We start from the raw sequence: 17303 nt of genomic DNA on the forward strand, positions 1-17303 counted from the left end.
CTTAATGTGAACCACTAATACTTATCATTTAAATTTATGCTAAATATTAAACACATGTTGATAAGTCTCACTTAGTATCTCTGGTTCTTCATAATGATCGATAACTATAAAATTATATTTTAGCATTCCTGTTTATAACAGGTCAAGGATCTTGACCTCAGTGGTTGTGTTGATACTCGTCAAACCAAAATGATAGTTTAATGCTACCTTTTCTCATTTTTTATGTTTAATACTTGGATTTTATTCCAACACAACAGTTTTGATATAGTCTAAAATGCATTGTGTCTGTTCCATTCTCCAAGCTTTGAGGTATAAATTATCAAAAGGTAATGACTTTTCAAAAATATGTTAATTTTGAAGCTAACCATTTTGTTAGATTGTGTGTCAGATGGAACCTTTAATAGTTTGAATGGCTTATTCTCTCCCTCTTTTTTTTTTCTTTTTTTTAAACACCAAACAAAGGATTTTGTCATTGTCAAAGTGAATCGGGTATTATCCACTGTTAAATAGCTTCTACAGATATCTTCATATATGTATGTGTCAGAAACATGTCCATAATTACTGTTTGTCAGGAACCTTTATTTTCTGAATTAATCTGCGATTATATAAACTGAACATTATAAAATTATATAAGTGTAAATATTTAATATAGTGTTTAAGTGTGAAGTAGATGTACATTCAGGGACTATGCATTGATGTCAGCTATTTGCGACACATGAAAATTTGTACTGGATTTGAAACCACATGTACTACTTACTGTGAGCAGTTGCCTTAATGATTTCAGCTATTGGAGCACTCTTCTGGAACCAATCCAAACTTCCTTATGTCACATAGTCACAACCCTTATGCTTGCACAATTTGTGATTCCCACACTGTGAAACAACTATTATATAATTATTTTAGCTCATTGAGGCAGGGATACATCATTGATGGTTACAATGTCTGTGTTTATACAGTGTCTCTATCTTTACAGTACAATGTCACACGGTCACTGACGATTACAGCTCTGGTAAACATTATGAAATAGATTCGCACTCTGCAACTGTGAATTAACATCAGCTTTTTGTGACACACACATTGTGTGAGTATAGAATTTCGACTATGTGACATGGAAGTTTGGTCAGTCCTGGAGACATTCTTGGATTGCCAAACTGGTTAAAGGTACTGCTCGTGATTAGCGAGAACAATGGGTTCGAGCTGGTCTGACACGAATTTTCATGTGCCATAAACAGCTGACGTCAATGCATAGTCGCAGAATGCGAATCTATTTCGTAATGTTTCCCTCAGTTGTAACTGGCAGTGACAGTGACCGTTCCTTCAGACATGCATGCTTGTCTGAAGGACATTGTATTGTCAAGATACAGATACTGGGTTAACACAGACATTGTAACCATTAATGATGTTCCGAAACATATATCATTATTTGTGGGTTTTATTTGCCAGTACTTGTATGTACTACAAAGTTCGATTGTAGCACCCAGTACATGACTACCAGTATTTTATTATCTGATTCATAGCCTAATTCAGTGCTTTATTATCTGACACACTGTCTAAAATGTTATAAGTGTCATATGCCCACACTCCAGGCGGCACTGCAGAAAGGTTTGGAATTCAACTCAGGACATAGGTGCAAAGCCTGGTGATTAGGTATTGTATGCCACAACTCCTCTTCCCTTGTGGGCCAGATACTGGTGGGGGAAATTTATTTCGCCATCAGGACTTGAACTGCCTACCTCTGAGTCGAGTGGCATTGCCCAAGTGTGTGCTGTCAACCTCCACTTGGCAGTGGATACTCACATTAACTTTCCTAGTCCTAATATTACCATATTTAATGTTTGAGCCATGACTGTTGATACTGGATCTGCTGCCGTCTGTACTGAATGTCAGTGTTCTGCTGCCTCTAACTCCCAGCATTAACTTGATATTCACACTGTCTACATTGCTAAATGTGTAGTGCATTTTCAATGGTTTTGCGATGTTTTCTTTTTAGACTTCCTGTATTTTTATTCCCTGTGATGACTTAAGGCACCATAGAAACCTTTTAAAAAATGACGATCTTATTTTCTTACATACTATTAAATGCAAAAATCATTCAAAATCTGAAGATTACATAGCAAACAGTGTGGGGGTTCATGGCAAAACTTAGGGAGAGAAGAAAATTAACAAATGGATCAGAAAAGGAATTGGAACAAAAAATGTGACTGCAGTTGAAACAAAATGGAGGTCGGCAGGACAGATAGTCAGCCTATTGGGTAGTGGATCGCTTAAGAGAATGCTTTGCTGGAATCAAAGTGGAAAGAACTGATCTAAATGACAACATAATGTAAAGTAGGTGAATGATATTAGACAAAACGAAAAGTAGCATGGGTGTCTGGGGAGGTGATGACCATAATGCACAAAGAAGGTTAGAGCAGTGGATGACAAATGGCTGTTGTGATGATGGTGATACCAATAAGCTTCTCTTTTGTTAAATAATTTACATTTCTAAGTATAAAATGTAATTTAAAATTTTGAAGATACCCCAAGTAATATCAGCTAAACACCGATCAACATATTCCTTCCTTCTAGTTTTAAATGCAGATGCTGATGCAGCCCCTTTCAAGGTTGTATTAGAAAGAGGCACACTGATGGATGATTGTGTGTACTTCCCTCTGTCTTGTCAAGAAAGAAGAGATATGATAAGATCTGTGTTTTTAAAAAAAGAAGAAGAAGAAGAAGAAGAAGAAGAAGAATTTCACTTGCAACACGAATGAGTCAGTGGAGACCTTGCGGTACAATCAGCCTGATACCTGACACCAATAAACTGCAATGTTTGAGTCATGACTGTTGATACTGGATCTGCTGCCGCCTGTACTGAATGTCAATGTTCTGCTGCCTCTAACTCCCAGCATTAACTTGATATTCACACTGTCTACATTGCTAAATGTGTAGTGCATTTTCAAAAATCTGAGGACATTCAGCAAAATATTTTAGCCAGCTATGTAAAAGTAAAAGAGCTTAAAAATTGTAATATCTTTCTGTTTTTTGGAGTTTGAGGGAGTTCTGAATGTTTACAACACATTTCTAATTATGACTGAGCTTTAGAAATAGATAATTTACTGTATTGTCAAGTACTTAATGGCTATAATTACAGTGCAGCTACATACAGAGCTCCAGTGTCGGCGGTAATTATTGTGTGACAGTGATACTTGGTCGATATTCTAATGTGTTATTGTGGAACTGATTTGCACTGGAAAAAACTAGTTCCAATCTTGGTCACCAAGTGCAAATCTGGTGATGTGGATGCTAGACATACATATAGAAATATTTCCGTATGTAATGGATTAGAAATGTGTTGTGGGCAGAAAAGGTCAAATAAGTGAGAAAGGCATAATGTTGATCTTATTATTAATTGCCTCTTGTTCAATACAAACACTGGAAACGTCAATGAGATGGTGTACAGTGCCAGATTTGCACCTGGTGGCCAAAATTGGAATTAAGTTTTTTTCAATGTAAATCAGTTCTGCAGTAACACATTAGCATATCTGTGAAGTTTCACTGCTATACTATAATTACAGCCGACGCTGGACCTCCACGAGTAGCTGCATAGTAATTATAACCTCTCAGAACATGGTAAATATGAAGATTTGAAAAACACGAGCTTTCATGTGTAGACAGAGATAGAAAAGACACAATGTCTTGCAATTGAAATTTGGCAAAATTTTAACAGGAATAAATAATAAAAGTAATTGAAATCATTCAAATGATTGATATGCCACTCTTCAGAAATAACTAGAAAAAATGGTGATTTGTCGTACAGCTTTGCATAAGGAAACCACTAAAAAGTCTGTGTTCCTAGCTAATAGTGGTGTCACTTGATCTCCAGTATTTCAAGTGGAGACAGTGAAATGATTATCAATGTTTTTTCTGGAAAAAATATTTGTAATTGTTTCAGCTTTTCAACCACTTATGGCTGCAATCTGAGAACAGCTGAAGGCACAGTAGTTGCTCAATACCAGTAAGAGTGTCCATCAACATATATAAAAATGGGACTTCGATGTCATATCAGATGGATCCTTTAGTCTCTGCTGCCATCATCTGCTTCAGATCCGTGCACATCATTTATTGATGCTCTCATCAGCTCAGTGAATTTGTTTCCCTGTGATACACATGTAATAGATAAGCCACATATGAGATGGAGGACTCAGTACTCCCTTCTGGATTTTTGTACATCTCACAGCTGTTTTAATGAGATCTGGTTGTGGAACATATTTCAGTAAAATATATTGCTGCTAATGACCATTATGCAGGGTATTCCCATTTTAAAATTCAGGAGGAAAACTTGAACCATTATAAAAAAGAGAGAAGTTTCTAGAGTTATAAATTTTATTACAGAATTTTCCAAAAATGGGACATGATCAGTAGGAGCTAATGATTGAAGCTGGATGGGAGTGCTATAAATGTGTTGAATGAAATAGGTTTGAAGAAGATTTTCATGAAATTTGCAGAAGTAGAGACATAAACATTTATATTTTGCAGGATGAGCTAATGCAGAAATAGGAAAGACCTCTTTAAAATTATAGAAATATCTAGTGAGAGATAGAGATTGAAGCACATATTAGCAAAAGTTTGTGCAGCTAAAATGAAAAGAAATGTAAGGCTCTGTTATAGTGTAGCCTGAAGGAGGACGTAAAATAAGATATGTGTTATATAGAATAGCTGAATCTGTTGTAGTATATTTTGACGCTTGTGATGTAGAAGGTATTATATCGTTAAAAACAGTTTTACTATGAAGAAAGCATTACTTAAGAATAAGGTCTTTTGGCCAAAATCTCATTTTACCTGTCTGCGACACAACATCTCCAGTATAGTTTAGATGATGTACACAACATCTTTATCTGGAAAATTAATCAATTATTGAAGACGAACAAACCTTCAAACGTGTAGAGTGAGTCAAGGTGGGCAAGGAGAAAGGGAAGTGGTTGTTAGAAACTGAATTAATAATTAATTTTTTCAAACTGTTCTAAACTACTTGTGCTTGCTTGGTCTACATTTAACAAAGAAAAATTAGCAGTTTGTGTATAGCTCAACAGTGTCAGGATCGTTTGGCTCTCAGTTCATATCTCAAGTTCAGCCACAAAGAATCTCAAGTTCTGTGTTGCCGTATTAAAAAATTAGGTCCCAAGTAATTAGATACAATCAAATGATAGTATCAGATTCTATCACTTGAGATTCCCTTTCAAATAACTGAAAGCTGATTAGACATGTAACTGATGTCACATTTCAAATAAAGTATTCATTGATGATGTAGTCTGGGGCAATAAACGGTGTGAAACATTAGTGTGTGGCATTCAGTTTCATCATTTTTTTTATATATTTTTTATTTCCACATATAGTTATTAATGTGAACATGTTTTACAGATATGCAGAAATTTCCATTGCGAATGAAGGATAATGATTTACTAGTAACAGAGCTGTATCACGATCCATCAAATGATCCGATTACAGCTATATCTGTTTACCTCACCCCAAAAACAAGTAAGTACAATATTTCTCTATTATATTGAATAAACGTGTATATAAACTTTGTTCAAGTAAAATTTGTTAAGGCGGTGTCAGTTCATGCTTGTTTCCTTCCTTCCTTTCTTCGTTTCTTTCCATTCCATCACCCCAGTTTTCTCAACTCTTCCCTAAAAAGAATAAGAAAAAGAGAAATAGAAGATTTTGCACTTGGTATACTGAGTTAGTATTCTGTTATCATTATAAGTTTTGCATTGTGTTATGTGTTCACAAACAACTTTTGCTAAACAGTACAAAGCAACCTTTAAGATGACTTCCATCCAAACTCTAAAAGTAAGAGTATTACAAATACTATACTAAGTATGATGAATAAAAAAACTCCACATTTATGGATTGCAAGAACTGTAGATATTGATATACAAGGTCTGTTCAAAAAATTCCGGAACATTGTCCACAGAATTTTTCTATGCTTACCTTTTAGTTATTGTACATGGTCTCCTTCGAAATACTCTGCTCCACAATTGATACACTGCTCCCAACGCCCTTTCCACTTCTGGAAGGAGTCTTGATATGCTGCTTGCTGGATCATGTGAAGGGCCATCTGAGAATTTTCTTTTACCTCACCTATCGTTGCAAATCTTTGTTCTTTCAACGGGGTTTTCAACTTTGGAAATAAAAAAAAGTTCACAGGGCCAGGTCTGGAGAGCACAGAGGATAAGACAGCACAATGATTTCATTTTTGTGCAATAGTCAGGCAACAACAGGGATGAATGTGCGGTTGCGTTATCATGATGCAAGTGCCATGAATTGTCTCGCCACATTTCAGGCCATTAACTTCTCACAGGCATCACAATACTTCCCAATGGTACAATCGTATAACGGTTTGTCCGTGTGGCACAGATTCATGATGAACTAATCCTTCAATGTTAAAGAAAACTATCAGCATGACTTCGCCATTTGACCTGACCTGATGAGCTTGTTTTGGTCTTGGAGAACATTTCCCAACCCATTGTGAAGATTGAACCTTGGTCTCAACATTGTAACTGTAGACCAACATCTCATCACCAGTTGTTGTTGTCGTCGTTGTGGTCTTCAGTCCTGAGACTGGTTTGATGCAGCTCTCCATGCTACTCTCTCCTGTGCAAGCTGCTTCATCTCTCAGTACGTACTGCCGCCTACATCCTTCTGAATCTGCTTAGTGTATTCATCTCTTGGCCTCCCTCTACGATTTTTACCCTCCACGCTGCCCCCCAATACTAAATTGGTGATCCCTTGATGCCTCAGAACATGTCCTACCAACCGATCCCTTCTTCTAGTCAAGTTGTGCCACAAACTCTTCTTCTCCCCAATTCTATTCAATACCTGCTCATTAGTTATGTGATCTACCCATCTATTCTTCAGCATTTTTCTGTAGCACCAAATTCTCTTCTTGTCTAAATTACTTATCGTCCATGTTTCACTTCCATACATGGCTACACTCCATACAAATACTTTCAGAAACGACTTCCTGACACTTAAATCTATACTCGATGTTAACAAATTTCTCTTCTTCAGAAACGCTTTCCTTGCCATTGCCAGTCTATGTTTTATATCCTCTCTACTTCGATCATAATCAGTTATTTTGCTCCCCAAATAGCAAAACTCCTTTCATTCCATTATCCTCATTTTGCTGTCCCTTAAGGCAAATCTCATTCTCCTTCACGCTATCCAAATGCTCTGCCCAGATTGTGAGGCGAAGGCCTTTCTGGTCTTGACTCATGAGCCATGGGATGAACTTGGCAGCAACATGATGCATTCCAAGATGCTGTGTCAGGATTTCATGACATGATCCAACTGAAATGTTACTCTCTTTTGCAATCTCTTGGACAGTCTGTCTTCGATTGCCATGCACAATTTTGTTGCCGTTCGTGGAATGAGCATTGTTGATAGACGTCGAAGAACGTCCTGAATGATGGTCATCTTTAACTTCTTCCGGCGATTTTTAAACCATGTGAAATATTCGTAACACCGAGCGCAGCTTAAGCACTCATTACCATAGGCTTCCTGCATCATTTGGTGTGTCTCTGTAAAGGTTTCCTTGAGTTTCACACAAAATTTAATGCAGAGGCAATGCTCCTATAACTCTGCCATCTCAAAATCTGGAAACTATATGACACAGTGTTCTACTACTCAGTATAGCACTGAACAGTGGTAACAGTCATACAAGGAAACTTCTGGAAGTTACACATTAAATACAGGCCTGAGCAGGGACGCCAATCACATTTCACTCCATCACACCTTGTGGTGTGAAATTACGAGTGTTCCAGAATTTTTTGAACAGACCTCGTAAGCTTACAGTTGTGAAAACTCTTAGGCATGCACACTTTATCAGTTTTAACTGGAATTATCTGTGACAGTTAGTTAAAATTTTGTGGACAGCAGCTGTACAAGTAAGGTGGCGGCGATACTGTCATGCCTACCTAAGACTGTACATTTCCACTTTTCTGTCATCCGTCTCTGACACTTTATTGGTATGATTGCTCCCTTTTGTAACTGAATGTTGCTACCATCTTTTGCAAACATAAGGAACTACTTCCATTTTCATAAGGCTATATATATGTTCAATCTGTGGGAACTAAATTCGATACTTGCACTTGTGTTTTCTTGTTTGGTGAGAATGACACATTTGTAAGGTTTGAATGGTTGAGGATATTAGTGAACTCCTACTAAATGAAGACTCAGCTGCAGAATCTGAATAGTGATTTCGAAGACCGCAAAGATTGTGAGGTATTACCAAGAGAAAGTGAATATTTATCAAGTAATGTTGAAAGTATTCATGAAGTGGGTCCTTCACAGGTGAAAAAAGAAGTGAAAGCTCAGAAATAGTGTGCACAGATGGCTGACAGGAGATGTGTTTGTACCTCAGAATTGTGCTTTAAGTAGTGATAATTCGATAGTGAAACCACATTAGGGACTAAGTGAGGCGCCTAGTGAAAGTGAATTTTTTGAGCTTGTGCACTGACAGGAAAAAATCAAAAAAAAATCACAATACCAAGAGGGAATTATGCAACATAACGAAAGTTGTTAGGTGTGTTTCTACGTGTGAAATATGATGTCTCTTTAGTTTTTGCACCAGTCGCATAAGAGGCGCGTGAGTAGCACCACTATGAAGATTTGTATCAGGTTTGTTTCAAATACCACTGTAAAGGTCATGAGCATTGGTTGCATTTAAGATTGGATGTGGTGACCTTTGAGATGGACGTGGTGAGTTGATGTTAGTCAAGAATGCCTTTAAGGTGACAAAGATGCCATTATCAGCACCTCACTAAGTTTGAATGAGATTGTGTAATAGGACTATGAGAAACTGGAGGCTCTTTATGTGATATTTGGCTCCAGCCCATGCTACTGCATCTGCAACAGCAATTTGAGCAGCAGTTGGCATCAAAGTGACACAACAAACTGTTACAAATTGGTTACTTCCGAGCCAGACTCTCAGTAGCATGCATTCCACTGACTCCAAACCACTGCCATTTGTAACTTGAGTGGTGTTAAGCGAGATCTCATTAGAGGCCATGTTGAAGGACTGCTGTGTTTTCTGATGAAAGCTGGCTCTGCCTCAGTGCCAGTGATGGCTGTGTATTGGTTAGGAGGAGACCAGGTGAGCCCCTGCAACAAACATGTTTGCAGCCTAGACACTCAGGACCTGCATCTGTAGTTATGGTCTAGGGTGCGATTTCATGTGACTGGAAGGGCACTCTCATGGTCATCCCTCAACCCTGTTTACAAATTTGTGCGTCAGTCTCATGATTTGACCTGCAATTCATGAACAGGATTCCAGAGGGTGTTTTCCAACAGGGTAATACTCATTCACATACCACTGTTGTAACCCAACAAGCTGTACAGTGTTGCCATGTTACCTTGGCCTATTCAATAACTAGATCGGTCTCCAGTCGAGCACGTATGGGACATCATGGATGACAACTCCAGCGTCATCCACAACCAACATTAACCATCCCAGTGTTGACCGACCAAGTGCAACAGGCATGCAACTCCATCCCATAACCTAACATCCGGCACCAGTACAACACAATACATGCATGTTTGCATGCTTGCATTCAACATTGTCAAGATACACTTATTATTAATGTACCACCAGTTCACGTATGCAGTGGTTTATCTCATGCTTACATTAACCTGTGATCTTGCAATGTTAAACATTTAAATATGTTGCCTAGCCAAACGTTTTCCTGAAATTTCATTACTCTACATTAATTATTTTTTGGTGTTGCAATTTTTTTTCCATCATTATATTTGACAGGAAATTGATGGGATACATTGCCAGTGAAACTAACAGCTTTACAATGTATTGAATGAATGATGTCACAGAGCTTTTAGGGGAATACAATGGACAGATGCAAGACAAACTGCATCAACTTTTAGCAGTCTGCATGCTGATGGCTGACATAAAAGAGGCTAAAATATCTTTCTTCTTGAAAGTAATGACTAGGGACAAATTTATAACAGTTCTTTGAATATTTCATTTTAGTGATACATACGTTTTATGAGATGCTGAGAGGCCAAATAGGCTTTATAAAATGAAGTATATTGTGAATTTTTTAACTGTGAAATTCAAATCAATTCTGAATCCATTCAGAGGTTTGTGCATTGTCGAGTCTCTAATGCTGTGGAAAGGCAGACTTATTTTCAAACAGTATGTACCAAGAAAGGGCATAGATTTAGAATAAAGCTATTTATACTGTGCAGTTAAAATCTACTCATCAAGTGGCGGCAGGAGCAAATGCATACAGAATTTAAGGAATGACATCGGTGCCAGTTTCACCACACGTGCCACCTGGATTCTTCCCCCGACACCAATTTCTCAGAACTTCGCAGGTAGGAACTGGTGTTACATGTCCTTGGTTCTTGCCATTCACCTGGCCATAATTTGTGTTAATTTCTTCAGATTCAGAATTTCTTGTCAGTAACTATTCCTTTCTTGATTCCCTTTTAGTTTTCTGTATCTTTTATTTTCTAATCTCTCTCTTTTTCCCTGCCACCAACCTCTAGCATGTAGAATATACTTAGCTTTCCACTCTTATTAACTCTTGCTTGATATTTGATCAGTAATCTCCGTCTTACTTATTACCCTATCTTCCACCTTTGAGCTCTTAGGTTTTCAAATCTCGTCCAGTGCTGTCCCCAGCAATCAGTCTTTCCTTCTCATCTTGTCTTTTAAGTCTCCCCTGACCTGGGATGTGGGTGACTTTTCCATAATTCTCCCAATTTCGTATATCTTGCTAGTCCTTTTCCTTCATTCTTGGTCCTTTTCCTTCAATCCTTCTGCTGAAAGAAAGAGCCACTGCCTCTGAAAGCTTGCACATTCCCTTAACTTCTGTATGTGTTTATTCTTGCCATCACTTGGTGAGTAGATTTTTATCCATCCAATTATATTGTATTTACATCTTTGATGTTGAAACTAGATTTATATTAGATATTGTAACGTACACAGGAAGAGAAACAGAAATTGAAGATACTTGTGGCCTTGTTGTTTCTGGTGCTGTTGTAACTGCTCCATTGAAACCTTAACTTAATGAAGGTCACAGTCTTTTTTTGTGATAATTGGTAACAGGCCCTAAAGTGTTTTCCTTTCCACACAAAAATGGAATTAGTGCCTGTGGGACAGTTAAGTGAAAAAGGCAAGATGCCAACTGATTTGTCTTCAAAACTATAGAAAGGACAAATTACATCATGCTGTTCTGATTGTAAGTTAGCAGTAAAGTTTATGGACAAGGGAGAAGTGCACATGCTTGGAGCAGTTTGCACAGAGACAATTGTTGAAACAGAGAAAAACAACAGAGAAACAGGCAAGAAAATCAGGAAACACAGCACTGCCAGGAGATAAAACTGACATGCAGGTCAGCTCTATTGAATGTGCGGGAAAGTCAACATTCAGGAGGTACAAAAAGTTTTTCTTTCACCTCTTGGACTTGTCTGTGCTGAATGTGCATGTTCTTTACCAAATGGACACTGGTGAAAAACCACAGCTACTAGACATACACTTGGAGCTCATGAGACAATTTCTTGAAAAGTCTGCAAAGGGAGGAAGACCAACATTGCACGAGACACTGTTGCGTCTCACACAGTGACATTTTGAGTGCATCACAAGGGTCCAGGACCCAAAGAAAGTGCCAAGTATGCAGTCATGTGACACAAAAAAAGAAAAGACACTATTTTTGTGTGTGTAAAACGCAATATCTATTTATGTGTAAATCCGTGTTTTTAAGAGTACCACACCTTGAAAAATTTTAAAGTAATTTTACACTTCCATGTAATACTTATCAAGTAATTATATTGTAATAGGATAGACAAAAAATCTATTCACCAAGTGGCGGCAGGACACACACGAAAAAGAAGAAGGTTATAATTAGGCAAGCTTTTGGAGCCAGTGGCTCCTTCAGGCAGAAGGGTTGAAGGGTTAGGAAGAGGGGTGAAGGAAGAGGACTGGAGAGGTCGAGGAAAAGGGTAGATTCTGGAAAAGTCACCCAGAACCTTGGGTCAGAGGAGACTTGCTGGACAGGATGAGATTCCTTCACCCCTCTTCCTTCCCCTGCAACCCTTCTGCCTGAAGAAGGGACCACTGGCTCCGAAAGCTTGCCTAATTATAATCTTCTTTTATGTGTGTGTTCTGCAGCCACTTGGTGAGTAGATTTTTTATCTATGCAATTACGTTATATTGTCAGACATTGATTGTTTTCATTACTATCAAGTAATTAAATACAATACAATGAATTGATGAGCAAATTGCAAGCCAATGGCTTGTTTTATTTCAAAAACCTGTGTAAATCAACAATCTCAAAATAACTCAGTTGAGAAGAGGAGCCAAGTGCATAAAAACTTAGTCTTCAAAAGGTTAAAGAACAGAGGAAATTATGTAGGAAACCAACAGAGTGAAAAGTAACAACTAGGATGCATATAAGAAATACAAAAAATAAAAGTGCACTGCAAAATTAAAATTGCAGTTCTCATAAAGTCCCTGAGTGCACTGGTGCTGGTTGCAAAGGGTGACAACTATGAACAAAAGTATTCTACTATCCACACATTTTCTCCTCTGTTTTTGGGGATATTAATGATGAGCGCGTAGGTAGCAAACCTCATCCACAATGATGGTGCTGCTAAAAGCAGGAACAAGATCCTAGCTCTTTTTCCTTTTTGTCATCAGAAGTGTATCTCTAGATCTGGAGATCTTATTGGGATGCAGTTCTGCTGTGCATTTAAAATTCTGTGTGCTGCCTGAAGCAGATGGGCACAGTATCCACATGAGTTATGTGATACCAATTATTGATCTAGAACTAAACAAAAAGATTCTGAAGCTACACCTGGAGTACATAACTGTGCAGAATTGAATAAAACATGGGAAAACCAAGAGGGCTGGGGGAGAGAGAAAGAAAACACATCTATATTGTCAGATGACCAACCTGCTGCAGGGAAATCTAGTCCCAGTTGTAGGTAGCCTATGTAACCATAATCTACTCATTAAGAGGTATAACCTTATGTTAAATGTTTCTAAAACAAATATTAGAGTTAGAAACTGTGTATATGTCTCGAGCCAGTGTAATTCACTGCGCACAAATACTGAAATTACACTCATGCTCATAAAGTAAGGATAATGCTGATACATGGTGAAACAACGCTCTGGTGGGCGATTTTTGGGCTTAAATCACCTCGGGGTATGACTATGCGGTGCATTTGACGTGCGGTCATCGCACAGTGGCACTGGCAGCAGTCCACATATGCAGAGGTGTGTTGGTGCATGTAAGAGTATGGTGCAGCGAGTAAGTGTGCAGACATTTTCAGACATGCTGATTGTGACTGTGTGTTGAAAATGGCTCAAAGAACACATATTGATGACGTTTGAGGGGTAGAATACTAGGACGACTGGAGGCTGGTCAAACACAGCAGGTCATAGCACGGGCTCTCCATGTGCCACGAAGTATGATTTCAAGATTATGGCAACGATTCCAGCAGACAGGAAACGAGTCTAGGTACTACAGTACGGGACATCCACAGTGTACAGCACCACAAGAAGACCGATGTCTCACCGTCAGTGCACGCAGATGGCCATGGAGTACTACAGGTAGCCTTGCTCGGGACCTTACCGCAGCCACTCAGATGACTAAACAGACATGGTTTATTTGCCCAGAGACCTGCAAGGTGCATTCCACTGACCCCTGGTCACAGGAGAGCCCGTAAAGCCTGGTGTCAAGGACACAGTACATGGTCATTGGAACAGTGGTCCCAGGTTATGTTCACTGATGAGCCCAGGTATAGTCTGAACAGTGATTCTCACCAAGTTTTCATCTGGCATGAACCAGGAACCAGATACCAACCCCTTAATGTCCTTGAAAGGGACCTGTATGGAGGTCGTGGTTTGATGGTGTGTGGTGGGATTATGATTGGCGCACGTACACCCCTGCATGTCTTTGACAGAGGAACTGTAACAGGTCAGGTGTATCGGGACATCATTTTGCACCAGTATGTCTGCCTTTTCAGGGGTGCAGTGGGTCCCACCTTCCTCCTGATGCATGATAACGCACGGCCCCACTGAGCTGCCATCATGGAGGAGTACCTTGAAACTGAAGATATTAGGCGAATGGAGTGGCCTGCCTGTTCTCCAGATCTAAACCCCATCGAGCATGTCTGGAATGCTCTAGGTCGACATATCGCTGCACATCTTCAAACCCCTAGGACACTTCAGGAGCTCTGACGGGCACTGGTGCAAGAAAGGGAGGCTATACCCCAGCAGCTGCTCGACCACCTGATCCAGAGTATGCCAACCCATTGTGCGGCCTGTGTATGTGTGCATGGTGATCATATCCCATATTGATGTTGGGGTACATGCGCAGTAAACAGTGGCATTTTGTAGCACATGTGTTTTGAGGTGGTTTTCTCAACTTATCACCAATACCGTGGACTTACAGATCTGTGTGTTGTGTATTCCCTATGTGCCTATGCTATTAGCGCCAGTTTTGTGTAGTGCCGTGTTGTGTGGCACCATATTCTGCAATTATCCATAATTTATGAGAATGAGTGTATATTCATACACTATTTGAGAATGATAGCAGTTAGGACTTGCAACAAACTTTGTACGTATTTTCAAACCTTTATGAAACTTTTTCTCACTGATACCACCACCTCCTCCACCACCCCACCTAACCTCAATAAGGAGGGGGAGGGGAGAAGATGACATGAGAAAAGTTTGTTGCTTACTATATTTTGCCTGTTTGATGTTCTTTTTCTCCCTGATACTCCTCCACCCCAAAAACTGTGGCAACTGGCATGATGTTTTGATTTATTACTTATTTACTACTTACTCTATTCACATTTTGCAGACATTACACAAATATACCACTGACTGTACCTTCAAAATTATATCATTGTATAACACAATTCAGAAGACATAATGTCATAAGCATTGAGATGCGTGAAAGACTTGCAATTGCTTAATTGGAATGCAAATTTTTCAGACTGTAATCATCCAATGTTCGATAACGAGAGCACGTATTGACTCTCAACATAATGTCAAATGTTTTACACATCTGTAAAGTAACCAGGAGTTTAAGCTGTTTTATATGTTGGAATTCGACTCTCTACAGAATTGAAGGTTTACTGTTGTAATTCTATTGGAGACCACTAAAGATTAGATTTACAAGAAAGTACAGGAGGAAGAGGCACTAGAAAGGATAGACAAGGGAACAAATACATGGAGAAAACCGTTCCTGAAAGGGAGACAGGTTAGTGTAACATGTGCTAATGGGCCCAGGCGAGGGAAGGGGGAAAAAAGTTGGGGCAGATAAAATATAGAAGATTATCTGTAATGGAAACTCTTAACAGATTAAAACTGTGTGCAGGACCAGATCTTGAACCTGGAATTTCACGTATTGTGGACAACGCTGTTATCAACTGAGATTTCCCTCACAGCTATATGAGTACCTATCCTGCTTTCCAAATTTCACAGAAGTTCTGCTGCACATCTTGTGGGAGCAGCACTCCTGTAAGAAAAAGTTGCGTAACAACAGAATAGAGGATTGTTTTCAGAATGAATCTTATACCCTTCAGCAGAGTGTGTACTGTTATGACTCTTCCTGGCAGATTAAAGCTGTGAGTTGAATGGAGATTTGAACCCAGAAAGAATACCCTTGCCTGTGGCTAAGCCATTTCTCTGCTATATTCTTTTTTTCCAGGAAAGCTAGTCCCACACAATATGCAAGAAAACTTCTGTGGAGTCGGAACAGCAGGACAGCTGTACTGGCGGAAGTAAAATTTTGAAGGCAAGTCGTAAGTCATGTCTGGATAGATCAGTTGGTAAGAACACTGTCAGCAAGAGGCAAGGTTCTTTTAATGCACCAGGAAATTTCATAATGCTTTGCTCTGTAGCAAAAGATTCAATCTGGAAGATATCCGAGATGGTTGAGTATAGTGATATCATGGTGGTGATTCTTCTGGAATGCTTGGAAAACCTGGAATTCTCAGGGAATTGCATTTTACCTGGAAAAATCAGGAAATCTTAGGGGATTTCTGTAATTCTAAAATCTCAGGCAATTCTATGTTTTTAACCTAACTTTGGAATTTAATTTTATTGAGTTTTATAAATCTTAAATTTCAAAACAAATAATATTTAAAAGTGTTTTAATTATAAGAAATTGCATGTGCTTAAGAGAAAAGCTGTTACTGTGAGATGCTCATCTCCCTTCAACATTATCTTATCAGGTACTACTTATGACACCATAGTGCTCCCCATACATGGAATTCTCAGGGATTTTTATTTTTCCACCCTGAGTATGCATAGATGAAAAGATTATCACTTGGTAAGAAGGTACAGAGGACAGCAGACTGAAGGATATTGGCTGTTTAAATGGAGAGGGTTGTCTGTACTGTTATCTTGCATGACGACAGACTTGTACATTTTCAGTCATTAATCTTTGTTTTATATCCTGACTCAATTTACAATTTGAATATCTCTCTCTCTCTCTCTCTCTCTCTCTCTCTCTCTCTCTCTGTGTGTGTGTGTGTGTGTGTGTGTGTGTGTGTGTGTGTGTGTGTGTGTGTGTGTGTGTGTGTCTGTAAGTCACTTGGTTTTTAAAGATGAGTTCAGGTCAACATCCATAACTGTTTGAATTGTGTTTACCACACTTGTATTGTTAAGCTCCTGAATAGTCCATCAGTACAATCTTTGGCCACTTGAAATCATATAATAATAATAAATTGGTAATAATAAACAATGATGTTCATTGCTACATAAAATACATGTGATGGGCAATGGCTGGGTCACAAATAATACAAGCAAATGTATTGCATGGTTTTTGGTGACAAATACTGATAAAATTCTCTCGAGCTTCCAGCCGTGTCAAGTGGTTTAAAAACAGCTCAGGGGTTTTAAACTGCTGGACATGGCTGGAAGTCCGGTAGAATTTTATAAACCAAATATATTGTTTAAAACTTCATTGTAAATTAAAAGGGAATTGAGCTGGTACTCAATAACATGAATCTTTAAATTTCATGGATAGTGCTTTATTACCTGCTCCATTTCAGTGAACTTTCTGCTGTAGAAAGTAGATGTCCATTTTCAGTGTAATTATTTTTGTACTGAACTACAACTAAGTATCTCTGCTTGCAGTGTTTGTTGAACTTTCACCTTGTTTCAGATATTTTAGAAATGATTCACTAACTTGTTACTGTTGTTTGTGGGCATTCCATTGAGTGTACAGTATTTTGAAGGCACTCTGGAAAGTTGTCTTCAGGCAGTGGAGAGCAAAAATATAATTTTA

At 38.6% G+C, this 17303-nt stretch overlaps 1 protein-coding gene across 1 annotated transcript in view; it reads left to right on the plus strand.

Annotated features, from left to right (window-relative positions):
- LOC124795536 (BTB/POZ domain-containing protein KCTD3) overlaps positions 1-17303 on the plus strand; it is a 256895-nt gene that overhangs the window by 104502 nt on the left and 135090 nt on the right. Inside the window, exon 7 of the mRNA XM_047259607.1 lies at positions 5401-5517. Coding sequence (XP_047115563.1) covers positions 5401-5517 — 117 coding nt within the window. The remainder of the gene's footprint in view (positions 1-5400; positions 5518-17303) is intronic.

The sequence above is a fragment of the Schistocerca piceifrons genome, chromosome 4, assembly GCF_021461385.2.
Source record: "Schistocerca piceifrons isolate TAMUIC-IGC-003096 chromosome 4, iqSchPice1.1, whole genome shotgun sequence".
Classification (NCBI taxonomy): Eukaryota; Metazoa; Arthropoda; class Insecta; order Orthoptera; family Acrididae; genus Schistocerca; species Schistocerca piceifrons.